Genomic DNA, 27,108 nt, shown 5'->3' with positions numbered 1-27,108 from the left:
CCAGGCCGGAAGAGGGGATCTGTAGGGGCGGGCCGGCTGGCGTCCCCTTTCCGGCCGGTCCCCATGGAGGCGCTGGGGAAGCTGAAGCAGTTCGATGCCTACCCCAAGACTTTGGAGGACTTCCGGGTCAAGACCTGCGGGGGCGCCACGGGTAGGCCGCGGCGAGGCCGGGGTCGCGGGGAGGGGGGCGTCCTAGAGCTTGACCCGGGCTCCTGGACTCTGACTGGCCTGCCGGTGTCTAAGGGAGCGGATTCGAGGCCATTCTGAACCTCGCCCCTTGTCCTGCAGTGACCATTGTCAGTGGCCTTCTCATGCTGCTACTGTTCCTGTCCGAGCTGCAGTATTACCTCACCACGGAGGTAAGGGGCGGGGCTTAGTGCGTGGGCGGGGCTTGGCGTTCTAAGGGTAGGACCTTTAGGGGTGGGAGTGGGGAAGGAGAGGTTTGGGGCCAAGTCTTACTGAGGCATCGCTGCGCCAGGTGCATCCTGAGCTCTACGTGGACAAGTCGCGGGGAGATAAACTGAAGATCAACATTGATGTACTTTTTCCACACATGCCTTGTGCCTGTGAGTACCTCACCATGGATGGAAGTGGAGAGACCCAGGGTTCTCATGTGGGCTGCCAGATTCACACCTCCACCCTTAGGTTCTGGACTGGACCCCAGGACAACCTCCTTCTCCTAATCCCGTTCTGCCCCAGGACAGGCCCAGTATCCCCTTCCCCTCCAAAACCCACATCCCCTTGTCCCTAGGGTCCCAGTACCTTAGCCTGACTTTACTGCTTCCAGATCTGAGTATTGATGCCATGGATGTGGCTGGGGAACAGCAGCTGGATGTGGAACACAACCTGTTCAAGCAACGACTAGACAAAGATGGCATCCCCGTGAGCTCAGAGGCTGAGCGGCATGGTAACCAGGGGAAGGGGCTGGGTCTCAGATCCCAAAGCTGGACGTTCCCAAGCCTACATGCTGGCAAGTGGACTGTGGCAGGCATAGTGATATATTAAACAACTAAGACCTAGAGAAGTCAAGTGACTTGCCTAGGGTCCCCCAGCTTAGTAAGAGTCAGAGTGAGCTAAAATCCTCTATACATATTGAGTCGGGTAATCTACCTGGCTGCTATTCTCAGAGGTCCTCAATACCTGCACATGGTAGTTTGAATACGAGAGGTTTGAAGATAGGTCTTATGTGCTCTTACCTTGGTAGAACTGTCTAGATGGACCCAGGCTTCTCTGAGTGTTTGCTTTCCCAGCCCATCGGCTGAATTCAGCCCTTAATGTCCTTCCCCTTTGGAATGCAGGCGGTTTAAGATTAGAATTGAGGTTCTCAAGTCACATTGCCTGGGTTCACATCTAACTTTGTCTCCTGCAGTCTGTGAGCTTCAGCTAGAAAGTGGTGATAAAACAGTAGTACCAACCACATGGAATTGTAAGACCAAATGAAGTAATATGTGTAAAATGCCTGGTTACAGAGTGGGGACCCACTTTTACCTTCCTTTCTTGCCTCCGTTAACTCAGTTTCCCACCACAGCAAAACCGTCCTCAAAGCTGGGATTTCTAACACCTTAGAGATTACTCTGGTGGGGAGTTTTATCATTTGTTGTTTCAGCAGATAAATACAGGACACCAGTGGAACCAACATAATTTGCTATAGGATTGGATGTGGAGTGTAAGAGAGCAAAGTCATGGTTGTGGATTCCAACGCTTTCAGCCTGAGCAAATGAATGACTTGAGATGGAGATGACTGGAGGAGAAGGTTTTTTTGGTGGGCTATTAGATATCCACTACTGTGTAACAAAGTACTCCAAAAGTTAGTAGTTTGATACAATAAAAATTTGTTTTTTCGGTTTCCCTGGGTCAGGAATTTAGGAGTGGCTTGTTTGGGTGATTTGGGTTTAGGGTATCTCCTGAGGTTGCAGTCTTCTAAGGATTGATGGGGAACTGCAGGATCTACTTTATCTATCTATCTATCTCGAGACAGAGTCTCACTCTGTCACCCAGGCTGGAGTGCAGTGGCACGATCTTGGCTCACTGCAACTTCTGCCTCCCAGGTTCCAGTGATTCTCCTGCCTCAGCCTCCTGAGTATTTGGGATAACCGGCGTGTGCCACCACGCCCAGCTAATTTTTTGTATTTTCAGTAGAGATGGGGTTGCACCTTGTTAGGCAGGATGGTCTTGATCTCTTGACCTCGTGATCTGTCCGCCTCAGCTTCCCAAAGTGTTGGGATTACAGGTGTGAGCCATCGCGCCTGGCCTACTTATTTGTTGTTTAAATTTATTTTTTTTCTGTCAAGCTGTTCTTTATTTCAGAGAGAGGGCGGGGCAGGGGGCTCAGTCTCTCTTGGCAGCAGCTTTCCTCATGATGGCCGGGATGTTGCTCAGCTCCTCCTCCCTCCTCTTGGCGCGTATGTGTGCCCCGCTCTTTTCTTGATGAACTTGAGGGCCCGTTTGTCGTTGGAGACCTTCAGTAACTCCATGGTGTGCTGCTCATACGGGGCAAAACCACACACCTCTTGGATCATGTCCCACATGAATTTGGTGTGTTTGGTCAGGTGCCCACGGCGGCGGCTGTGCCTTGGCTTGCTCATATTCTTGGTCATCTTGTGGCCCTTGTCGAGGCACACAGCCATAGCGGGTAGCACAGAGCCATGGCTGCTGCTCTCCAATGACAGCTGTGGCAGAAGGGCGGGTGGCATGCAGGGATCTACTTTTTTTTTTTTTTTTTGAGAGTCTCACTTTGTCACCCAGGCTGGAGTGCCATGGTGCGATCTCAGCTCACCGCAACCTCTGCCTCCCGGCTTCAGGTGATTCTCCTGCCTCAGCCTTCCGAGTAGCTGGGATTACAGGCGCCAGCCAACACACTCAGCCAGTTTTTGTATTTTTAGTAGAAACAGGGTTTCGCCATGGTGGCCAGGCTGGTCTCAAACTCCTGACCTCAGGTGATCCACCCGCCTCGGCCTCCCAGAGTGCTGGGATTACAGGCATGAGCCACCATGCCCAGCCGGGGATCTACTTTTAAAGGGCTCACTCATAGGGCTGTTGGCCGGATGCCGCAGTGCCTCACCACATGGACCTCTCAGTAGGACTGCTTGTGTGTCCTTACATCATGGCAACTGGCTTCCCCCACTTGGATCTTGTAAGTGAGCTGAGAGAGAACAAAGTAGAAACCATAACCTTCGGCCAGGCATGGTGGCTCACTCCTTGTAGTCCCAACACTTTTGGAGGCTGAGGCAGTTGGATCACCTGAAGTCAGGAGTTCGAGACCAGTCTGGCCACCATGGTAAAATCCCATTGCTACTAAAAATACAAAAAAAAAAAAAAAAAAAAAAAGAATTAGCCGGGCATGGTGGCAGGCAACTGTAATTCCAGCTACTCGGGAGGCTGAGGCAGGAGAATTGCTTGAACCTGAGAGGTGGAGGTTGCAGTGAGCTGAGATTGCGCCACTGCACTCAAGCCTGGGCAACAAGAGTGAAACTCCATCTCAACAACAACAAAAAAAACTGTAACCTTTTTTATGACCTAACCTCAGAAGTTGTATACCATCATTTCTGCAATAAACTAGTGGTTACACAGGTCAGCCTGTTGTGGAAGAGGACTACATAAGGGTGTGAATACTAGGAAGTGGGGATCATTGAAGTCATCTTGGAAACTAGTTTCCACAGAGTAAGGTCAGGATTTGGGGGAAAGAGGAATCTTAGGTTTGGGTAAATTTGGGGTTCCTATTTTATACTCTGGTGATATTAAGAGGCAATTAGATGTACCAGTCTAGAATTTAGAGGAGTTATCAGTAGGTAGAGGGTAGTTTAAACAATTGGACTAAGTGAGGAAACTAGGGAGTAAATGTAGGTAGAGGAGAGGTCTAGGGCCTGTACCCTGGGCATCTCTAATTATTTAAAGTCAGGACAGGAAGGAAGATTGAGACAGATTAGCCATTGACATAGAAGAACCAAGAGGTGTCCCAAAAGCCAAGTGGAGAGAGTTTCAAGAAGAGAGTGAGCAGTTGTATCAGAAGCTACTGATAGTCCAGTAAAACGAGGAGTGAGAATTGACCATTGAAATTGACAATACAGAGATTCCTGGAGACTTTGAAAGGAACAATTTTGATACTGTTGAGGATGAGAATCTGATCAAAGAGCAATAAAGGAAGTGGAGACATTACCTATAGATGACTTTTGGAGTTTCACTGTAAGGGAGAGCTGAGAAATGGGGCGGGGTTTTAAAGGAGAAAGTGGTAAGATGGTGGGTTTGGTGGTGAGAGCAAGTGAAGTTCTGTTGCTTCTCTTTTCGTAGTGGAAATTGAAAGCAAGGACATTAGCTAAGTGAAGAAAGGAAGGTTTTGGGAGCCTAAGGAGAGAGGAGAAGGTCTAAGTCACCTTAGAGAATGGGAGAGTGAACCGATTAGAGGAATGAAGTGGAATTGCCAGGCAGTCCTAAGGGAGTTTCAGGCAAGGAGTAGGTACAGAGTGGAACAGAAGTGGTACAGAAGTAGGTACAGAATGGAACCAGGGTTTGGGTTTTGCTGGATTTGTAAAACGAAAGATGAGAGGAACAGGGAGTTGTGGTTATGTGCAAGAGAATAATTACAGTGGACCATGGGATTTAAGGAGGGAAGTGAGGACATGATAGTGTCAGTAGTGTCAAAGAATTGGTGGATTTCAGGTACTAAATAGTGAACTGGGAAAATAAGGGTAAGTAGTTGAAGACTCAGACACTTGAAGTTGAATTTGGGAAGGTTTGCAGTTATTGGCAATGACAGGATCTAGGTATGATTATGGAAATGGGTAGCCAAGGTGAGATGGCAAAATCAAGATTCTCATGAGTTGGGAGGTCAGTATTCAGTATTGAAATCACCAGTTATGATGGGGTGACTAGAGTGAGGCAAGGAGCCGGTGCAGAGGGAGAGGTCTGAGGAGAAGCATCATGGCAAGGAGGTTAGTGGCATACATGTTGGAATTAGCTGAAATCCGTTTCCTCAGTTGCATTGGGCAAAGTCACTTCTCATCAGTGAGCCTCAGCATCTTCTCAATAAAACAGGGATAATTACCCCCACCCTCAAAGAGTCATTGTGGGGATGAAATGAGACGATGGTTGTGAAGTACAGTGATCTGTACCCAGCTGATGTTCAGTATTTACTGTTAACTGTTTTCTTACTGTTTCTTTTATTAAAAGAATTGATAAGTATGTAGAAGTACTTAGTGCCTGACCCGTAGCATGTACTACATGAATATTAGTTATTATTATAACTTTTATTTATCCCCAGGCCGCTGGCCAAAGAGCTTGTGCAGGGACTGGGGCCACCAATTTCACTGTGTCTGGCCCCAGCTGATGCCTCTGCTTCTCCCCTCCCCTTAGAGCTTGGGAAAGTCGAGGTGACGGTGTTTGACCCTGACTCCCTGGACCCTGATCGCTGTGAGAGCTGCTATGGTGCTGAGGCAGAAGATATCAAGTGAGCCAGGGGGAGTGGGAGCAGGGTTTCCATCAGGTGCCGTGTGTCAGTCAGCCTTAGCCTCAGTCAGACTGGCAGTTGGGGAGGTCAGACCAAGAATCTAGAGTGGGCGGGTATGTGCCTCTGTCATTGATCCTGGTGCAGGTGACTGAGGCTTTGTGACCAGGCCCCACCTGGGAGCTGCAGACCTAGAGATGAAGCTGAAGTGGTCTCTGCTCTTCTGCCTAGAGAAACGGTTCACAGGTGGTCTCTGGAGTCCGGCTGCCTGGGTTCTTCCCCTGTTTCGTTGGGCCAAGCCATGTAACCTCTCTATGTGAAAAGGGATGATAATAACATCTTCTTGTAAGAGTCACATATGGATTAGCTGTATACTGTGTGTAAATCACTGAGGTGGAAGGTCCGGCCCAGATTATCAGACCCTCAGTATCTGATAACTACTGCTGTGTTTCCCAGGCCCTGACTTCCACAAGACTGATTCAGCAGGTCTGGAGTGGGGCCTGGGAATATGTACTTCCATCTTTTTTGGTTGTGGAAAAATATGTGACACAAAATATACCATTTTAACGATTTTTAAGTGTGCAACTCAGTGGCATTAGGTATCTTCACAGTGTCATCCAGTCACCACTGTCTGTCCTAAAACTTGTCATCACCCCAAACAATGGGAATATATATTTTTCACAGTCCTACTCTGGGCACAATGGCTCACACCTGTAACCCCTAGCACTTTGGGAGGCCGAGGTAGGTGAATCACTTGAGCTCAGGAGTTTGAGACCAGCCTGGGCAACACAGCAAGACCCTATCTCTACAGAAAATTTTAAAAATTAAAAAAAGAAAACAGTCCTTCTGCCACTGAGGAAACACATTTGGAGAACGTTTGGTGGTCGGGGATGAGTCTAGCAGAGCCTTCATTAGCAGGCAGAGCTGCTCGGGCTCTATTTCCCCAGATGCCAGCACTGGACTTGTGCCTCTTTGACACTCTCACCGTCACTCCCTGCCCTACAGGTGCTGTAACACCTGTGAAGATGTGCGGGAGGCATATCGCCGTCGAGGCTGGGCCTTCAAGAACCCAGATACTATTGAGCAGTGCCGGCGAGAGGGCTTCAGCCAGAAGATGCAGGAGCAGAAGAATGAAGGTTGCCAGGTGTACGGCTTCTTGGAGGTCAATAAGGTATCAGGAGGGATCAAGGCAAGATAGGGCCAGCTGGGCTGGGCAAGCTCCACTGGGAACCGAGGGCCCACTCAGGCCCTGAGTAGGCAAAAGGAGGACACAGCCAGAGAATGAGAGAGAATGTTCCTTACAGGTGGCCGGAAACTTCCACTTTGCCCCTGGGAAGAGCTTCCAGCAGTCCCATGTGCACGGTGAGTGATCTGCCCCTGCTGGAGAGATTTAGATGCTGGCTACCTTCTTGGTGAGTTTGAGTGGTCCTCTCCTGCCTGCTGCTCATTTGTCTTTGGCAACCATTTGGCCAGAGCAGGCCATCTCGGCAGCAGTTTGGCACAGTGGCTAAGAGCACAGGCCGAGGAGCCAGACTGCCTGCATTCAGATACCAGTTTCAGACCTTATTGGCTGTGTGACTTTGAGAAGGTTTCTTCATCTTTTTGATTCCTGTTTTCTACTTTATAAAATGGTGATGAGGGTACTTATCTCACAGGGTGTGTGTGCAGGTTAAAGATGATAGCACGGAGCCTGGCTTGTGGTAGGTGCTTGTTGAGATGGTAGCCGCCAGTGTCCGACGATGACCTGTGCATGAGGCTTTGGGAGAAGCAGAGCTAGGTTGGAGCACAGGTTCTGCCACTCCTGAGCTATGTCATATTTGGGAAATACTGAGCCCTATTCAGGTGCTTCTTCTGCAAAATGGGGATGATGATAATAGTACCCACTCATAGGGCTGCTGGGGTGAACAAATGAGATTTATTCTCATTCATTTGTTCATTCAGGCATTCACAAAATATTTAGTAATCACCTACTAGTCTAGTTGCTAAGGGTATAGTAGTGAACGGAGTCTGTGCCCTCAGAACATTCTAGTAAAGAAATAGACAATAAGTATATAAAATATAAATAGTCCCCAATTAAAAATGATTCATCTTGTAATTTTTTACTTTATGATGGGTATTACATGCATTTTTCACTTAACGATATTTTCTTTTTCTTCTTTTTTTTTTTTTTGAGTCTCACTCTGTCGCCCAGGCTGGAGTGCAGTGGCATGATCTTGACTCACTGCAACCTCCATCTCCCGGGTTCAAATGATTCTCCTGCCTCAGCCTCCTGAGTAGCTGGGTCTACAGGTGTGTGCCACCACGCCCAGCTAACTTTTGTATTTTTTTTTTTTTTAATTTTTTTTTTGAGACGGAGTCTCGCTGTGCACCCAGGCTGGAGTGCAGTGGCATGATCTCGGCTCACTGCAAGCTCCGCCTCCCGGGTTCACGCCATTCTCCCGCCTCAGCCTCCCAAGTAGCTGAGACTACAGGCGCCCGCCACCACGCCCGGCTAGTTTTTTGTATTTTTAGTAGAGACGGGGTTTCACTATGTTAGCCAGGATAGTCTCGATCTCCTGACCTCGTGATCCACCCGCCTCGGCCTCCCAAAGTGCTGGGATTACACGCTTGAGCCACCGTGCCCGGCCAACTTTTGTATTTTTTTTTTTTTTTTTGAGGCGGAGTCTCGCTCTGTCGCCCAGGCTGGAGTGCAGTGGCCAGATCTCAGCTCACTGCAAGCTCTGCCTCCTGGGTTTACGCCATTCTCCTGCCTCAGCCTCCCGAGTAGCTGGGACTACAGGCGCCCGCCACCTCGCCCGGCTAGTTTTTTGTATTTTTAGTAGAGACGGGGTTTCACCCTGTTAGCCAGGATGGTCTCGATCTCCTGACCTCGTGATCCACCCGCCTCGGCCTCCCAAAGTGCTGGGATTACAGGCATGAGCCACTGTACCTGGCCAACTTACAATGAGTTTATTGGGACCTAACCCCAGTGTAGGTCAGGAAGCATCTGTGTATGGTATTATCAGATGCTGTTAAGTCATGTGGACCAAAACAAGGCAGGATAAAGATGGTAGTGGGGAGGGGCTAGGGTAGGGCAGGGAGGGTCCTATTTTAAATATGGAGGTCAGGGAAAGACTCCTTGATGAGGTAATATTTGAGCAAAGACCTGAAGACAGTGAGGGAGCCAGCCATATGGATGTCTGGGGAGGAAGTGTTACAAGCAGAGATAACAGTAAATGCAAATTCCTGAGGCTAGAATGTGCTTGGCAAGTTCAAGATATAGTAAGAAGGTCAGGGTGGCTGGAGCAGAGGAGCATGCTTAGAAATGAAGTGAGAGAGGCCGGGTGCAGTCACCCACACCTGTAATCCCAGCACTTTGGGAGGCCGAGGCGTGTGGGTCACCTGAGGTCAGGAGTGCAAGACCAGCCTGGCCAACATGGTGAAACCCTGTCTGTACTAAAAATACAAAAATTAGCTGGGTGTGGTGGCGCACACCTATAAACCCAGCTACTCGGGAGGCTGAGGCATGAGAATTTCTTGAACCTGGGAGGTGGAAGTTACAGTGAGCTGAGATCGTGCCATTGCACTCCAGCCTGGGTAACAGAGCAAGACTCCGTCTCAAAAAAAAAAAAAAAAGTGAGAGAGGTCACAGGGCCATATCATGCAGGGCTTGCGGGGGCATTGTAGGGACTCAGGCCTTTACTCTGCATGAGATGAGAAGCCGTTGTAGGGCTTTGAAGAAGGTGAGGGATGATCCAACTTAACTTAAAAGGTAAGCGGCTCTCCAGCTGCTCTGTGGACAAGACTGGACAGGGGAAAGGACAGAAGCAGAGAGTCCCTTTAGGAGGCTCTTGCAGTGATCAATCCAGGCAAAAGATGGTGGGGCTCAGCCCAGAGTGGCAGTGGAAGTGGTGGGAAGTGACTGGCTTCTGGATGTATTTTGAAGGTAGAGCTGAGAAGAGTTTCTGATGGGCATTAGGGACAAAGGAAAAAGGAGTCAGGGATACCTTCAAAGTTTTGTACCTGAGTAGTAAGAAGGATGGAGTTGCCTATAATCCTAGCACTTTGGGAAGCCGAGGCAGGTGGATTGCCTGAGCTCAGGAGTTAGAGACCAGCCTGACCAACATGGTGAAACCCTGTCTCTACTAAAAATACAAAAAATCAGCCGGGTGTGGTAGTGTGCGCCTGTAGTCCCAGCTACTCAGGAGGCTGAGGTAGGAGAATTGCTTGAACCTGGGAGGCAGATGTTGCAGTAAGCTGAGATGATGCCATTTCACTCCAGCTTGGGTGACAGAGCAAGATTCCATCTCCATTAAAAAAAAAAAAAAAAGAAAAGGATGGAGTTGCCATTTAACAAGATGAGGAAGACTCAAGGCAGGTTTAGATGTTCGGAAATGGGATCTTACAGCTGGTATTCGGCTTTTGACGCGTTCAGACCACTAGCGTCTAGGTGTCCTTCTAGACACACAAGGTGTCAAGTAAGTAGTTTTCCATTCAAGCCTGGAGTTCAGGGAGAGGACTTGCCTGGAGATGCAAATGTTGGCATCATCCAGCCACGGGACTGGATGAAATCACCCTGGAGGGGAGGGTAGATGGAAAAGAGGGGAGCTCAAAGGGCTGGGTGCCAGGCCTCCCACATTAGAGGCTAAAGGTGTCGGGGGAACTGACAGGGGAGACCAGTAAGAAACCTTGGTGGAGGAGGAGTGTAAGCCAGGCAGGATGTGGCAGGATGCCGCACTCTGACAGGTGTTTCAGATACCGCATCAGATGCTTCTGGATGTCTAGCAGGAATTGGCCATGGGATATACAATGTAACAGTCATTTATTATAGCCTTGCCTGAGTCATTGGAGGGGTGTGATAGGACCACCCTCGAGTGGGTCCAGGAGGGAATGGGAGAGGAGTTGGAGCCAGTGAGTACTGACAGTTCTATAGTGGAATCTGCTTAGGGGAGGAGAGAGCATGAACTGAAGCTGGAGGGAAATGTGGAGTCGAGGGAGGCTTTTCTAAGGACAGTGATGTAGCAAAATGTTAATATGCCGTTGGAAATTACTGACTAAAGAGACCATAAGTGATGCTCTAGAGACGAGACAAACAATGACCGGAGTGAAGTCCTGGAGAAAGAAGACAGAATCTGGTGCCTTACACATGTGGAAAGGCCAAACTTAGCAACAGGAGGAAAGGCAGGCTCTGTAGGACCAGGTAGGGTGGTAGCTGGGGTGGCAAAAGTACATGGAGAGTCTCTTCTGAGTCCTCCTGTCTTCTCTGTGTTGTAGGAAGGAAGGTCCTCAGTTGAGAATGAGAAGAGAGGGAAGGAGGTATTGGAAATTTGAAAGAAAAGGTGTGACTGGTCATTTGGGGATGGGAGAATGCGTGGACTGGGGAGACTGAGTAAGATTGCAGCACTAGGGTCTCCCTGGAGTCTGCGGCTGTGAATGGAAAGAGAGCAGTCAGCGTGGTCATCTGTGTGGGAATGGACTCAGTAGACAGAACGTTGGAATCGCCTTGGGTTTGGTGTTGCCAGGTGCCTGCAATGGTGAGGGAGTCAAATATGTAAAGAAGTCATCCTGATTCTGGACCACAGCCTATAAGTTAGGAAAGGAGGAAAGACAGGATGTGGGGAAGCCAGTGAGGGGCAGGAGGAACAAGGGACTGCAAGTCCTGAGTGTGGTGTCAACAAGTTATCAGAATTGGTGGACTGGAGGAAATTAGAAAGCTAGTGGAACATGAGTTGCTTGAAAGTGAAGTCACGGAAGGGGCTTTGTTAATGACAAAGCTTAGGGAATGGCCAACAGATCAAGTGGCTCAGGTAGGCAGAGCACAAGATCAGGAAGGAAAGGATGTCCAGGAACTGGGAGGCCAGGGTACTAGAAGGATCATCTACGTGGATATGGAAATCACTAGAAACTGACAGAGGTAGTACAGGAGAGAGTGGCAGGCAGTTGCCCAAGCTGTTGAAAAATGGCAGGGGAGAACAGTCCTGGAGGCTCCATGTAGATATCTAGGTGACTGAAACAAGCAGGGCTGCTTTGTCATGAGCTTCAAAGCTGGGGATTTTTTTTTTTAAGACTGGAATGCCATGGTGTGATCTTGGCTCACTGTAGCCTTGACCTCCTGGACTCAAGAGATCCTCCCACCTCAGCCTCCCAAGGAGCTGAGACCACAGGCACATGCCACCATGCTTGGCTCATTTTTCCTTTTTTTTTTTCGCAGAGACAAGGTCTTGCCATGTTGCCCAGGCTCCTGGGCTCAAGTGATCTTCCTGCTTGGCCTCCCAAAGTGGTGGGATTAGAGATGTGAGCCATTTTGCATTTTTAAGGCAGATAAAGGGAAAGTGATCTGGAAGTGGCAGTAAGGAGGAAGAAAGACTTCTCTTTAGGCCAGGGAGGAGGTTGTGTATGGAGAGAAGACAGTCACACGTTGAGGGGATGCCAGGGAGTTAGTGCCTGGAAGGAAGAGCCAGGCTGAAGCAAGAAAGTGAAGAGGAACCCAGGGGTTGAAGGCAGGGCTGGGGAAGGTGGGAGTTGGGGTCACAGTAAAGCTTGGACAGAGCCGCATGGTGACAGAGCCCAGGCTGTGAAGATGGCCTCTCAAAGTGGTTGAGGTGAACAGGAGGGTAGCTCTGCTGGTCTTCAGGGCAGTCTGTGGGGGTGGGTGCTGGAGGACCCTGTAGAGCTCTGGAACCCCCTCTTCACTTTGGAGGAAGCTGGGAGAAAAGGGTCTTGCTGGGATGATAGGAAGATGATCAGTGTCAAGCTGTTGGCACAAGGCCTGGCAGGCACTCAGTAGGACACAGAGCCAGAATGGCAGCCTCTCGGCCTGGGACTGTTAGACTTGTGGATCCCAGGGCCAGGGGTGCTCTGTACCTGGAAGGATGTATAAACACAAAGCTACACTTGCCTAAGGCCAGAGATCTGGCTGAATTGAGGCCTGGGAGTGAGTTTCTAATATCCTTGTTGATTGGGGCCGGGGTGGGTAATAATCTCTTACAGTGTAAAGTTTACAAGTATTTTTCCATCTTAGATCCCACCTGATCCTTAGGATAGCCCTTTGCAAAGGAGAACACTGAGGCCCAGAAAGGGCAAGTGATTTGCCCAAGGCCATACAGTCAGGAACTTGGCTCCTTGGGCTCTAGGCCTCTTGTCTTTCCTAGGCCACTCTGTCTCCTGCTCCTCTCTGGCCAGGTTAGTTCACTCTCGAGGAGGGGCCCAGGTGGAGGCTTGTTAGCTGGGGCCAGACTGTGTTGCTGAGGCAGAATGTTCCTGTCTTCCTTCCTGCCACATGTCTTGCTCCATAGTTCTTATTGTGAAGCTCTGAATCTGTCTTCTCTCTCCTCCCTCCCCCATGCTGCAGTACATGCTGTGGAGAGTAAGTGGCCCCGCCCCCCAGGGAGGCCAAGCCCCCACTTCTGGGGCAGCCTTCCCTACCGGGATGCGGGGAGGTTGGATGGGTCTGTGATTGGGTCTTCTCTGACCTGGTTGCTGGGTGACTATAAAAAGGACTGGGATGTATCTTTGAAGTATGGTTCCTTGCAGCAGGAGGGATTGAGGCTAGAGGGCAGGAGTAACTTGTTCTGGAACAGTTGGTACAGGGTCCCCATGGGATTTCCTCTGGGGACCTTTGAGGGTGGAGGCAGGGAACGCGTGGATGGCATTCTCGGGTCCCACCTCACTTTGAGGTTCAGTGATTTGCCATCAGCTCCAGTTAGTGAGAGCCCATAGTCAGTGGGTTTTGTTTTTGGAGATGCAGGCAGGGCCATGCTGGGAGTGAAGGCCTAGAGTTCCCTGTGGATGTCAGGGAGGAACCAGGGTCTGTTCTTATGACTCCTGAGGAGGGCATGAACTCTCACACAGGCCCAAGGCTTGCCCTTTCCGGCCATCCTTAAGCAGGACCAGGAGAGGCCAGGCTGGAGAGGGAGTGAGGGGTCAGAGAAGACAGGTGGTTTGCAGTCTAGAGAGAGGAGTGAGGAGGCCAATGCTGCTCCTACTAATGACACCTTCTCCCTTCTCTCCTAGTCCATGACTTGCAGAGCTTTGGCCTTGACAACGTACGTACCAGATGGAAACCATGGAGGGCAGGTGGGGGTGGGAGGCTTGGTTGCTGCCTTCATTTCCTTGTAGGAACATCCTGGGATCAGGGAGTGCTTATAGAAAAATACACCATGTTCTGAATGGGGATCCAGCCTGAGGGTTAAGTGAGAGTGACTTTTGAACTGAGCTCTGAGCAGGCTAGGGGCAAGGTTGGGGTTGGATAAGAGCATGCTAGACAGACAGACCTCAGCACAAGGTCAGGTGGGATCGTGGCCCTTCTAAGGAACTGCAGGGCAGGTGTGGATGGGTGAGGCTGGAGAAGTCAGCAGGGACTAGACCACACAGGACTCAGAGGCCACGCTGAGGAGTCACATCTTTCTCCTGAGAACAGTGGAAAGCTGTTGGCCTTCTTTAAGCAGAGTCATGACATCATCAGACTTGTATTTTCTGAAAGATCCTTCCAGTGACTGAGTTGGATACACAGGGGAGCAAGAAGGGAGTGCATCTGGGGGCTCACAGCCTCCAGCCTCAGCCTCCATAGCCTGGACCTCCAGGCAAAACCAGCACCTGCCACTCTGTGTGTGCCTAACGTATGAGTGAAGCTGGTATTTTAAGAAATCTGAAACCTGGCCAGCCATGGTGGCTCATGCCTATAATCCCAGCACTTTGGGAGTCTGAGGCAGGCGGATCACCTGAGGTCGGGAGTTCGAGACCAGCCTGGTCAACTTGGTGAAACCCCATCTCTACTAAAAATACAAAGATTAGTTGGGCATGGCAGCGCACACCTGTAACAGCTACTCAGGAGGCTGAGGCAAGAGAATTGCTTGAACCCAGGAGGCAGAGGCAGTGAGCCCAGATCACGCCACTGCTCTCCAGCCTGGGCAACAGAGTAAGACTTTGTCTCAAAAAAAAAAAAAAAATTCTGGAACCCCAGGAGTTTGCAGGCTGTGGAAAGAGGAGTTTCTAGGTGAGGAGTGGGGGATACCTGTCCCAGGGATGTTGTCCCCTTAGGGCCATAGCCTCCCCTTTCTCCCACATCTCCACAGACAGACCCAGGTGTCCCTGTCTGCTACTGTCATCAGAGCTTTGGATGAGCTCTGGATGGTGTTGTTTGCAGATCAACATGACCCACTACATCCAGCACCTGTCATTTGGGGAGGACTATCCAGGCATTGTGAACCCCCTGGACCACACCAATGTCACTGCACCCCAAGGTACCAGCCCGGGAGGCAGCCCCCAGCCACAGAAGGCCTGCCGGGCACCCGTACCCAGTGCTTTGTTTTCCCCTCAGCCTCCATGATGTTCCAGTACTTTGTGAAGGTGGTGCCCACTGTGTACATGAAGGTGGATGGAGAGGTGAGTCAGGGAGCTCCCTCCCCTCTAGAGTCTCCTGCGTGCTGCCAAGCACTGGAGTTCCTGCATTTTATTCCGTCAGCCTGGGGAGTGAAAACTGCCTCGTCCTCACATGGTGGATGAAAGACTGAGGCCCAGAGAGGGTGGGGGATTTGCCCTCCCAGCCAGATTGCAGGCCTGGGGCTGTCCGATTCAAAGCGTCTGCTCTTTGCGCTGTCCTCACCGCCTCCATCTGTTCCTCTGGTGCCCATCGTCTGCCTGCCTCACTGTCCCCTGTGGTCTACCTGGGCTGGGGGTTAGTCAGGGCAAGCCTCTGTGTACCCGCTCCCGAGGCTGCCGTGGCCTGTGGAGCAGCATCTCAGCAGAGTGGCAGGATGCAAGGGACTGAGGGCAGAGGAAGTCAGTTCAGCCTTGGTGGTGCGTCTTTGGAGAGTTGCTTCTCAGCCTGGACCCCTGTGAGAACACCCACTAAATGCTGCCAGGATAGGTAAACTGTAAAGAGCTGGCATCTGGAGGGGAAGGCTGAGGCCAAGGCTAGGAGAGGGGGTCTGGCAGGCCAGGCCTTGCAGTGCAGGCCACCAGCACAGTGCCATGTTTTCTCCCCGCACGGTCAAGGCTCAGCAGGAAAGGGGAAGGAGCAGGGGTAGGGCTGATGGTGGCTGAAGCCAGGTCCTAGCCCTAGCCCTGGTCTAGGCTCCCCTCCCACCCCAGGTGCTGAGGACAAATCAGTTCTCTGTGACCAGACATGAGAAGGTCGCCAATGGGCTGTTGGGCGACCAGGGCCTTCCCGGAGTCTTCGTCCTCTATGAGCTCTCGCCGATGATGGTGAAGCTGACAGAGAAGCACAGGTGAGGGCAGGGGCAGAGCGGCCTCTGGGGGCCTGAGCCTGAGGGAGGAGTGTGCCTGCTGAGCCCACCCGCTCCCTCCACCAGGTCCTTCACCCACTTCCTGACAGGCGTGTGCGCCATCATTGGGGGCATGTTCACAGGTAAGAGGCCCAGGGTGTCTGTGAGCTGTAGGGTGGGGAGAGTAAAGCCTGGGTGCCCCAGGTTTGGTTGGGGGTGAAGGGGCAGATGCTGGCCTGGCCAGTTAAGTGACAAGGCTCTCAGCGTCAAAAGCCAAGGCCCCCACTGGGCCAGTGCCAGCCCTTGTCTCTCTCCCAGTGGCTGGACTCATCGATTCACTCATCTACCACTCAGCACGAGCCATTCAGAAGAAAATTGATCTAGGGAAGACAACGTAGTCACCCCTCAGCGCTTCCTCTGTCTCCTGTCTCTCCCTGGCTTGTGGTTGTCCCCCAGCCTCCGCCACCCTCCACCTCCTCAGTCAGCCCCAGCCCCAGCCCCAGGTTGATAAATCTATTGATTGTGATAGTACTCACTGGTCTCCGTGTGATCCTTGCCATGGCTAGAGCCTCATCCTGGCCACTCATTAAAGGCAATCGTGACTGATGGATCGGGGCCCAGAGCCCTCAGGAGCCCCCACATGGGCATCTCCTAGTTGACTGACTGGGGTTTATTCAAACCAGACTCATGTCCAGCCCACAGCCCTGGGTCCCTCCCTCCACTGTGGTCCTCAGACCTCTTGGGTTCAGCCCCAGGGCTCACTTGGACCTTTTTAGCGTGAGCTTCCTGGAGCCACCATGGCCCCCAGGCCACTAATTCAGGGCCCTGGGTGCAGATTGGGGCTTGCCACTTCATTGATGGGTAAAGCTGGGGTCACTCTCCACCACCCTGGGCTCAGTCCACCTGATCCTGTCACACTCACTGATCCCACTCTGTGCCAAACCCCGCCCGCGCTGGCTCTCACTGCAGTGAGGAGTCCCTCCAGGTCCTTTGCAGTCTCCTAGGTGGAAGCAAAACTGAACATCAAGGTGGGAAGGTGGGAAGGTAGCAGTGGCCATTCTGGAGCAGGGCCAGCACCAGACCCCTGGCTTGGGGCCTAATCAGGGTTTCTCGTTAGAACTCTGGCTACATGTGGAGAAGCAGGGCCCAGCGACCTCACCAGTCTATGGCCCAGGGAGGTAGGGGTACCTAAACAACCAGTTTATCAGATCATATCTCGAATGTTGATCTAAGACTGTGGCAGGGGAAAAGCAAGAGAAAGGGGAAAGGAAGCGAAGTCAGGTAGTGACAGCAGAACCTCTGGAGTCAGACCCAAGATCCAGCTCTGATGGAAGCCTCTCTCAGGGATGGTGAGGAATGGACAGGTTAATGGAGTCTGTCAGGTCCTTAGCTGTCCTGGAGCAGTGGAAGCCAGAAACAGGTGAGGTGAGAGGGACCTGGCCGCCAGCAGGAGCAGGAGCCGTGGTGGAGCTGCTCAGAGGGGGGTCATAACTTAGCTGCCGGGGCCCTTTTCTTCCCTGCAGTGGGGATGGGGGCAGCCTTCTATCCCTGTGCATTCTCCAAGTAAGCCCCCAGCACCTGAGCCACCCAAGAACATCTGTTCTCTGCCACCTGGAGCGCCAGCCTTGGACAGCACGTGACCACGGGTCAGTGGCTGTGATAGGTTTATTCAGAGGAAGCGCTGGACTCGGGTAGCTCACGTTGGCAAGAAAGACTTCCAGGAGCAGGCGTTGAAGGGGTGGCACCCTGGGTGAGTGTCCAAGGTCAGTGAGAGTCACTTGTGGAGGGGACGGAAGATGACCTGGCTGATCTGGCCAGGGATGGTGTAGAAGACCAGGAGGAGGAAGACGGTGAGCAGCGCCAGTAGCAGCAGCAGCACCAGGATGCGCCAGTACCGGCGCCAGATGAAGAAGACAAAGGTCTTCAGCGGGTTCACAAACCAGTTGAAGGAAGTTTTGGGGCGGCTGTTGAGGAGAAGGGTGGTGTCAGGATGAGAAGGTGGCCCCTTGGGCACCCCCGCCTCCCCCATCGGCCCAGGCTGTGGCCCCGGCCCCCGTGCCTGACTCACCTGGGTTTCTCCAGAGGCTCTGGCTCCTTCCGCCCCTTCCCCACCGGCCGTTTCTCAGCCTCCTCCACGGTCAGCAGCTCAAACTCTGCCTCTACCTTGCCCTAAAAAAGACACTCCTGCATCACTGGGAGCACAGGGCCGGCTCAGGCCCCAGCTCAGCCTGGCCTCCGCCACGGGCACCCACCGTGAGGATGTACACGTTGCCACCCGTGTCTGTGAACTCCAGGTCTTCTGGCCGGCCCTTCCTCCTCTTCTGCTTTCGCTTCTTCTTGCTAGCCTGAGCCTCCTGAGCCTCCCGCTCCACGTCCTCTGCCTCCTTCAGCTTCACTACCGGCCACCAGCCTCGCAGGCGGCGGCAGCGAAACAGATTGCATCTCGGCCCGGCCCCATCACGGGCCAGCCGCACAGAGCAGAGCTCGGGGCCCCGGGCCCCACGCACCATGTCCGGTAGCTGCAACTCCAGGGATCCTGCAAGTCCAGAGCACACCGGGTTAGGCATGGGATCAAAGTCTCATTGTGCCAGGGGTGAGGAGGCAACACACCAAGGTTGTAAGTTGGGGCATCTGAAAGTTGCAGTGTGTGGTCAGGCCACAGTTATGGACCACCCAAACCACAGCCCAGCGGTCTACCCATTGCCACTCCCCAGTGGAAGAGGGCCAAGGGTTGGGAGCAGAGTGTCAAGGAGCAGAGGCTGTGGAGTCAGTGTCAGGGTGACAAGTTAGGGTCAAATCAGAGTTGAATCAGAGACTTGGTGGGAATGGAGTTTACTGTGGTCTGGGCTCAATTAACTCAGTAATTAGGCCAGAAAGCAAACGTTTCAGACCTCGGGTCCAAAATCCTGATTCAAGATTGGGTCAGAGTAGGGAACCAGGGGACAGAGGTGAGGGCTGGAGGCAGGGGCTGAGGGTGGGGAAGGCTAAGCAGTGCAATACCAAGGAAGTCGTTGGCGGAGATGCGGTCATAGTCCCAGACCTGCAGGACCAGCACTGCGGGCTGCCGAAACTCGGCCTCCTCCAAGGCGAAGGGTCCAGGCCGGCGCCGGACGCTTACCTCCCGCTCCGTGGGCAGGTAGTCGAAGCGGAACACAAAGCGCCAATTGAAGTTCCCCTCCCCAGTCAGGGAGTTGAAGTGAACATCTGTCTCCTGCTTGTCATGCTCCAGCCCCTTCACCCAGCTGGGGCCGGGTTGGGTGAGTGTCAGGGCTGGAGCTACACGGAGAACCCACTCCTCACCCAGCTCTCAGCACCACGGAGGGCCTGGGGACCGGGCTCTGGACTCAGCCCGAGGGCCCACACCCATTTACAGTCCCCCCTTAGTGCACTGCCATTGCCCCACCTGGCCTGCAGTCTACCTCTTCACATAGATGTCACTTGACATCTCTCCGGTGAGTGGATTCACGTCATCCAGAACCACATCTTCCGTGTTCCAGATGACAACTCTGAGCTCATAGCTGCGGGGCACATTAGGGGGTGGCTTCAGACTCTCGAGCGGGGCCCTGAAAGAGGCTGCAGGAAACAGGAGGGACCTGGGCCTGGCCCACTGACAGTCACTGGGCACCTGTGTGCCCAGCAGGGGAATCCAATGCCTGTGGTCCCATGAAGGGACAGCCCCAGGTGTCACTGACCACCCTGGCCACAGCAGATGACATCAGGAATGGTCTGCTGGGCCAGCAAGGTTCTCCTTCCTGTGAATTTGGAATCAGGACCCTGTACCACTGCATAGTGTGGCATCAGATGCAGAGCTGGAGCCACTACAAGCCAGAGTTTGGGGATGTAGAAAAGTGAGTGAACAGAGAAAGCCAGTCTGCAGGGAGAAGAGGGAGGATGAGAGACGGGGGACAAGAGTGAGCGTACAGTGCCTGAGGGACAGGAGGGCTGTGACACTCTGGACCCTACCCTCATGTAGCCCTGTCCTTGGCTGCCATGGGGTTGCCTGGGTAGCTGTTTTCTCCAGCCCAGCATCAACTTCCCCTCATTTGTTGACAGCACCATGATTTTCTGCTGGTGACCCGCCCCCGCCCCAACCACCCCTCCCCACCACCACGGTCAATCTATGGGATTCTGGTGGGGCAGGCCCCTCCCTCCCTGGCTAGGCAGGGTGGGGGAGACATCCCTGGACTGGCCGATTCCAGTATTACAGCCCCCTGGCCACAATGATTGGTTCAGGGCACAGCATTTGACCCAAGCTGGTCTACTGGGTCAGCCCTGAGGCTTTTGCTGTAAATGGGAAAGAGGTGTTTGTTTCCGCTTAGATGGCCTGGCTAAGATGTAAGCCTCCTTTGGGAGGCCGAGACGGGCGGATCACGAGGTCAGGAGATCGAGACCATCCTGGCTGACACGGTGAAACCCCGTCTCTACTAAAAAATACAAAAAACTAGCCAGGCGAGGTGGCGGGCGCCTGTAGTCCCAGCTACTCGGGAGGCTGAGGCAGGAGAATGGCGTGAACCCGGGAGGCGGAGCTTGCAGTGAGCTGAGATCCGGCCACTGCACTCCAGCCTGGGCGACTAAGCGAGACTCTGTCTCAAAAAAAAAAAAAAAAAAAAAAAGATGTAAGCCTCACACTATTAGATGCCACCTTGCCCCCAGACTGCAGAGGGCTCCCTGAGAGTGACACCAAGGAAAGCAGAGCCCAGAGGCAGAAAGTGACAGGCTGCTGGTATCCGAGCATCTGCATTCAGCCTGTGTGACGTGGCTGTGCCCCACACAGAACTCCACTCAGATGAGCTCAGGTGGGAAGGGGGCTTACCAAAAGGTACTTGGAGTCAGTTTACAAGAGACACTCAACTTGCAATGGCTTATGAATAAAAGGGAATTTAATGGCACCTACTGGACAGCCTGTGATTAGCAGCCTCTGCCTGCTTCACTGGGGACCCAGGTTTTCAGAGGACCCTTGTACAGGTAGACCAAGACGTGTATCCGCCTTGGGAGGAGGCGACAGAACTCTCACCTGACCGGCTGCCGAGGCTTGATGTCAACTGGGGGTGGGGCAGGCACATCTCGAGGAAAGATGTCAATCCACATGTGGAGAGATCCCTGGGGGGACAGGACCAGGCTGGAGGGTCTTGTCAGGCTCCCAACCTTCCCTGACAGCCCTGTGGCCACAGGCTGTGCCTTGTCCCCAGGTGGAGAAAAGAGCTAGGGTCAAAATGACAGGGTCAGGCAGATCCTGGGGGATGAGGATAAAGGTGGAGTCTGAAGTGTGGGTTCCAGGATCAAGGTTAGATTAGGGGTTCAAGGATGAGGTCCAGGCTGGGTGCAGTGGCTCACGCCTATAATCCCAGCACTTTGGGAGTCCATGGAGGGTAGATGGCTTGAGCTCAGGAGTTTGAGGCCAGCCTGGGCAACATGACGCAACCCTGTCTCTACAAAAAATACAAGAATTAGCCAGGTTTGGTAGCAGACGCCTGTAATCCCAGCTACCCCTGAGGCTGAGGTGGGAGGATCACTTGAGCCTGAGAGGCGGAGGCTGCAGTGAACCGAGATCATGGAACTGTACTCCAGCCTGGGCAACAGAGTGAGACCCCATTTCAAAAAAGAAAAAAAAAATGAGGTTCCAGAAGGGGAAGTTGAGATTAAAAGTAATATCTGGTGTTCCAAGGTCCAGATATTAGGGATCTGCAGGGGGTCAGGTTAGGAACCCCACATCCTGAGTCTTGGTGCCCAGAGGTGGGGATCCTGTAGGACTAGGGTCAGGGGTGAGGGTGTGGTCCAGGATGGAGGTCCAGGACAAGCAGGGACACAGGGACCAGCAACAGGAGCCGTAGTCAGGAGCTGCAGGTGGCACCTAGGTGGACACCTTGGGGAAAGGCTGTCCTGGGGGCCCAGGGCCCAGGATTGGGTGGGTATCCTGGGATTCCGAGAGTCTTGTGATTCTGGGCCTGGGTGCTGAGCCCTCCTCACCTGCAGCAGCCCGGGGCTACGGGGATGGTAGAGAGGCCGTGTTTCTACATGCTCGGGTACCAGCTGGATCCCAAAACCCGGCATTTCCTGCCAGCGCCTCAACACAAGCAATGCCTGGGCCTCTTCAGGGTCCCCACTCACCTTGGGGCCACTGCTGCCTGAAACAAGAGGTGTGTGAGCTTAGGGTTCCACACAGTTTCCACATCTCCTCCCTCCCTCCCCCGCCACAGAAGCTCTAAGCTGGGGAAGCCACTCTGTCAGATAAAGCCCTGTGGGCTAGGAGAGCAGCTCTGAAATGCACAAAAAGTAGGGGAAGCTGCTATAACTTTTTGCCCAGTGAAAAGCCAGCAGTCAGGGGACAGTGGGATTGGAGGTACTGCCACCTTCGCCTAGACCCTATTTAGAGAATAAGCCACCAGAGCAGGCGCAGTGGCTCATGCCTGTAATCCCAGGACTTTTGGAGGCCAAGGTGGGAGGATCGCTTGAGTCCAGGAGTTTGAGACCAGCCTGAGTAACATGGCGAAACCTCATCTCTACCAAAAGAAAAAGAAACAGGCGGGCATGATGGTGCACACCTGTAATCCCAGCTACTCGGGGAGCTGAGGTGGGAGGATCACTTGAGCCTGGGAGGTCCAGGCTGCAGTGAGCTGAGATGGCTGCACTCCAGCCTGGGTGACAGAGCAACTATCCTGTCTCAAAAATAAAAATAAAAATAAAAAGAATAAGCCTCCAGCCATTTAATTCTGCAGCCACATTCTGTTACATGGGACGCTCTATGGGACCTCTGCGTTCTGGGAACTTGATTAGTTACCGGTCCACTTTGGCTCTTTGGGGGATCTCATGCTCACCAGTAAAGACTGTTTGCTCCCTAACACCCAAGAACCTCATCCTTACTCAACCAAATTCACCTCTAACTGCTGAAACAATGGGTTATTTTGGGGAGCGCACAAGACTGGGCACCTGGGCCTCCTGTACCTTGTTCTACCAACATCTTGCTTTAACAGAAAGGGGCTGGTACCTGGGGGCAGGGTCTCCGGCGGTGTCAGAAAGACTTTGCTGCCCACCTTGACAGCACCGGCTCGGTATTCAGGGGCAGGGAGGCCACAGCGTTGGCACAGCCCCGCCAGGATCTGCGAAGGCCGGAACGCATCACGCCAGGCATTGTAACCATCCCTGCAGGCAGAAAAGGAAGATGCATCAGCTGGGGCTGGTGTGGGGACACACCTGGGCCTGGGGCAGGGGTGACATCATGAAGACATGAGGTCTAGGTTCAAAACTCCCAACGGGAGACAGGTTAGTCCTCATTTACAATAACAATGAAAATCGAAAATCAAAAATGTAGTCCAGGTGCTTCCATTAAGAAGATACTGATCTTATTACTTCTGTTTTGCAGATGAGAAAACTGAGGCTCGAAGAGGTTAAGTGGGCCTGGTGTGGTGGCTCACACCTGTAATACCAGCACTTTGGGAGGCAGATGTGGGCGGATCACTTGAGGTCAGGGGTTCGAGACCAGCCTGGCCAACATGGTGAAACCCTGTCTCTACTAAAAATACAAAAATTAGCTGGGCATGGTGGCCCACGCCTGTAATCCCAGCTACTGGGGAGGCTGAGGCAGGAGAATCGCTTGAACCCAGGAGGCAGAGGTTGCAATCAGCCAAGATAGTGCCACTGCACTCCAGCCCGGGAGACAGAGCGAGACTCCATTTCAAAAAAGAAAAAGAAAAAAAAAAACAGGTCAAGTGGCATTCGTTACAGGATCCCACTCCCAAGCCCAAGTCTTGACCACTGAGCTGTCTTGGTTGGCAGTGGTGTTGGGTGGGAGGGTCCCCTTCCATGAAATCATAGGATCTGGAGACACAAAAGGGAATGTGAGCTTGAATGTGTTTGGCCAGAAAGTTAGAATGGCTCCTGTGGGCCCTGCCAGACCCACACGTCATACTGGGAGGCCAGCCCACAGTTTGCTCTGTGGTGGCTATAGAATCGGTTTTCCAGATCAATGTGGGTCTCCCCGATGAGGTCGTCAGAACCCACGAGGTCATGATCAAATATGGCCACCGTCAGCTCCGTCTCAGCTGGGAGAGAGATGCTTAGCTCCAGGATCCTGGCAAGGAGGGAGAGGGGCTGAGGTCATTTTCATGCTCCAGGAGGTGGTCTGGGGAGGGGGTGGCGTTGTCAGCAGCCCCTGTCCATTCCCTTGCCATCCCTAGGCCAGCTGCCACAAGGCCACAGGGCTGGATGCTCCTCCAGCTACCCCGTTTCTACCCCACAGGGCCCAGCCTCACTCTCCAAAGATGGGGTTGAGCTGCTTGGGGATGTAGCGTTCCTTGGTGTCCTGCCGCTCCCGGCCAGTGCTCACCACCACATAAGGGTCTGCTTTACCATTGGGGTCTGCAGGAGCCAGGTTGGTAGCCTAGGGGAACAGCATGGAGTGGAATTGAGAGAAACGTCATTATGATAACCCAAGGTTACCCTTGTCAGACCTAATTTCCCATTATGTGAAAGCAAGTAGTTATCAAGGAGAGATCTCCTCCTGTGAGGAGCTAATGGAGAGGTTGGACAAGATGACTTTTATTTTCAATTAGTTATGAAATAGTTAAGTCATACAAATAGGTATAACGAAAAGTATAATGAAACAAAATATTTTGAAAGATGTATAAGGGACTTACTATTCAACTCATAACTTTTTTTTTTTTTTTTTTGAGACAGAGTCTTGTTCTGCCGCCCAGGCTGGAGTGCAGTGGCCAGATCTCGGCTCACTGCAAGCTCCGCCTCCCGGGTTTACGCCATTCTCCTGCCTCAGCCTCCCGAGTAGCTGGGTCTACAGGCACCCGCCACCTCGCCCGGCTAGTTTTTTGTAGTTTTTAGTAGAGACGGGGTTTCACCGTGTCAGCCAGGATGGTCTCGATCTCCTGACCTCGTGATCCGCCCGTCTCGGCCTCCCAAAGTGCTGGGATTACAGGCTTGAGCCACCGCACCCGGCCATAACTTTCTATATGGTTTGACTTATTTTTTAATTTATGATTTTTTTTTTTTTTTTTTGAGACCGAGTCTCACTCTGTCACCCAGGCTGGAGTGCAGTCTCATGATCTCGGCTCACTGCAAGCTCCGCCTCCCGGGTTCACGCCATTCTCCCGCCTCAGCCTCCCGAGTAGCTGGGACTGCAGGCGCCCACCACCACGTCCGGCTAATTTTTTGTATTTTCAGTAGAGACGGGGTTTCACCGTGTTAGCCAGGAGCGTCTCGATCTCCTGACTTCGTGATCCACCCACCTTGGCCTCCCAAAGTGCTGGGATTACAGGTGTGAGCCACCAATTTATGAATGTTTTTTAATAGATATGGAGGTCTCACTGTGTTGCCCAGGCTGGTCTCAAACTCCTGGCCTCAAGCAATCCTCCTATCGTGGTCTCCCAAAGTGCTGGAATTACAGGCATAAGCCACCAAACCTGGCTTCCTTCACTGTTCAATAGTCATGTTTCTCCTTTTGAAATTATATCCTGTGTAGGGCCGGGCGCAGCGGCTCATACCTGTAATCCCAGCACTTTGGGAGGCCAAGGCAGGTGGATCACTAGCAGGAGTTGGAGACCAACCTAGCCATCATGGAGAAACCCCATCTTACTAAAAATACAAAACTTAGCCAGGCGTGGTGGCACATGCCTATAATCTCAGCTACCCGGGAGGCTGAGGCAAGAGAATCACTTGAATCCGGGGGGCAGAAATTGCAGTGAGCTGAGATCGTGCCACTGCACACCAGCCTGGGCAACAGAAGCAAACTGTCTAGAAAAGAAAGAGAGAAAGAGGGAGGGAGGGAAAGAGGGAGGGAGGGAAGGAAGGAAGGAGGGAGGGAAGGAAGGAAGGAAGGGAGGGAGGGAGGGAGGGAGGGAGGGAGGGAGGGAGGAAGGAAGGCAGGCGTTATATCCTGTGTAGTTTCTTTTCTTTTTTTCCCTCCTTTTCTTTTTGTAGAGATAGGGCTCTCACTACGTTGCCAAGGTTGGTGTTGAACTCCTGGCCTCAAATGATTTTCCCACCTTGGCCTCCCAAAGTCCTGGGATTACACAGAGTGAGCCACTACACCTTCAGCCCTGTGTAGTTTCTTGACTGAAAGTTGTTGGGTAATTTTTTCAATTGTTGTTTGCCTAAAGAGGTCTTTCATTTTTTTCTTTCTTGAATGAACGTTTCCTAGGACATACAATTCAAGGGTGATAGTTATTTTTCTCTCAGTGCTTTAAAGATATTTTTCTATTTTTCTTCTAGCACTTTTGGTTGCTGTAGAGAAGTTGATGGGCTGACTGTCATTCCGTTGTAGTAATCTATACTTTCTCTCTGATGATATTTTCATCTTTTTAGAGATTGGGTCTCGTTCTGTTGCCCAGGCTGGTCTTGAGAACTCCTGGCATCAAGCAGTCCTCCCACCTCAGCCTTCTGAGTAGCTGGGGTTACAGGCATGAGCCACTGTGCCAATTTGATTATATTTTTGGTATTTATATTTTCCATAGCACTTATGCTTTCTTTTTTTTCCCTGAGAGAGTCTCGCTCTGTTGCCCAGGTTGGAATGCAATGGCGTGATCTCCGCTCACTGCAACAACCTCTACCTCCCAGGTTCAAGCAATTCTCCTGCCTCAGCCTGCCTAGTAGCTGGGATTACAGGCATGTGCCACCACATCTGGCTAATTTTTGTATTATTAGAGAGGGGGTTTCACCATGCTGGCCAGGCTGGTCTCGAACTGCTGACCTCAGGTGATCCGCCTGCCTCAGCCTCCCAAAGTGCTGGGATTACAGGCTTGAACCATCACACATGGCCACACTTAACACCTTTCTAAGGCACTAACATTTACTTATTGTTAATGTTTGTTTCTCCTACTAGAATGCAAGCTTCATAAAGGCAAAGCTTTTTTTTCTCCTTGTGATTACATGTTAATTTTATTATTTGAAATCTCTTTCCTCTCTTGTCCTGTCCAAATCCTACTTAGAGATATTCAGTCAAGCCTTAATTTCCTGTGCCGGCTTGGCTCAGTGGTTCACACCTATAATCCTAGTACTCTGGGATGCTAAGACAGGCAGGAGCTCAGGAGTTCAAGACCAGCTTGGGCAACATGGCAAAATCCTGTCTCTACTAAAAAATAGAAAAAATTAGCTGGGCATGGTGGCATGCACCTGTAGTCCCAGCTACTTGTCGGGGCTGAGGTGGAAGGATTGCTTGAGCCCAGGAGGTCAGGGCCGCAGTGAGCCATGATTATGCCACTGCATCCCACCCTGGGCAACAGAGTGAGACCATGTCAAAAAAAAAAAAAAAAAACCCACAAATTTAGTACAAAGCAACAGTAATAAAGGAGTAAAGTAGTGGCATAAACATAGATCAGTGGAATAGAATTGAGAGTCCAGAAAGAAATCCACATATCTATGGTTCAATCGATTTTCAACAAGGCTACCTAGGCCATTCAATGGGAAAAGAACCATTTCTTTTTTTTTTTTTTTTTTTTTTTTTTTTTTTTTTTTTTT

The 27,108-nt window shown here is 52.0% G+C and overlaps 2 protein-coding genes and 1 pseudogene across 3 annotated transcripts in view; 1 reads left to right on the top strand and 2 right to left on the bottom strand.

Moving 5' to 3' along the window:
* On the top strand, positions 1-16,176 carry ERGIC3 (ERGIC and golgi 3). Of its 2 annotated transcripts, XM_025398516.1 has the most exons (14): positions 1-151; positions 289-359; positions 479-566; positions 788-907; positions 5,350-5,443; positions 6,446-6,611; positions 6,745-6,802; positions 12,771-12,785; positions 13,433-13,464; positions 14,565-14,661; positions 14,739-14,803; positions 15,512-15,648; positions 15,733-15,788; positions 15,964-16,176. In XM_025398516.1, the coding sequence occupies exons 1-14, from the start codon at positions 64-66 to the stop codon at positions 16,041-16,043; spliced, it is 1,167 nt and encodes a 388-aa protein (XP_025254301.1). In that variant the 5' UTR covers positions 1-63; the 3' UTR covers positions 16,044-16,176. The 2 variants fall into 2 exon arrangements, with proteins under 2 accessions (XP_025254301.1, XP_025254303.1); XM_025398518.1 differs by lacking the exon at positions 12,771-12,785.
* On the bottom strand, positions 2,329-2,647 carry LOC112632673 (annotated as a pseudogene).
* Positions 16,177-17,292: 1,116 nt separating the features above from the next.
* Positions 17,293-27,108, bottom strand: part of LOC112633081 (fer-1-like protein 4) — a 59,953-nt gene continuing 50,137 nt past the window's right edge. Inside the window, exons 36-45 of the mRNA XM_025399488.1 lie at positions 23,895-24,022; positions 23,543-23,713; positions 22,631-22,785; positions 21,613-21,770; positions 20,660-20,745; positions 19,065-19,163; positions 18,646-18,887; positions 17,898-18,181; positions 17,714-17,814; positions 17,293-17,609 (exon numbers count right to left, since the gene is read on the bottom strand). Of these exons, the coding sequence (XP_025255273.1) occupies positions 17,420-17,609; positions 17,714-17,814; positions 17,898-18,181; positions 18,646-18,887; positions 19,065-19,163; positions 20,660-20,745; positions 21,613-21,770; positions 22,631-22,785; positions 23,543-23,713; positions 23,895-24,022 (1,614 nt within the window). The 3' untranslated portion in view covers positions 17,293-17,419. The remainder of the gene's footprint in view (positions 17,610-17,713; positions 17,815-17,897; positions 18,182-18,645; positions 18,888-19,064; positions 19,164-20,659; positions 20,746-21,612; positions 21,771-22,630; positions 22,786-23,542; positions 23,714-23,894; positions 24,023-27,108) is intronic.

Source organism: Theropithecus gelada, chromosome 10 (genome assembly GCF_003255815.1).
Source record: "Theropithecus gelada isolate Dixy chromosome 10, Tgel_1.0, whole genome shotgun sequence".
Lineage (NCBI taxonomy): Eukaryota > Metazoa > Chordata > Mammalia > Primates > Cercopithecidae > Theropithecus > Theropithecus gelada.
This window is presented reverse-complemented; position numbering and strand designations above follow the sequence as displayed.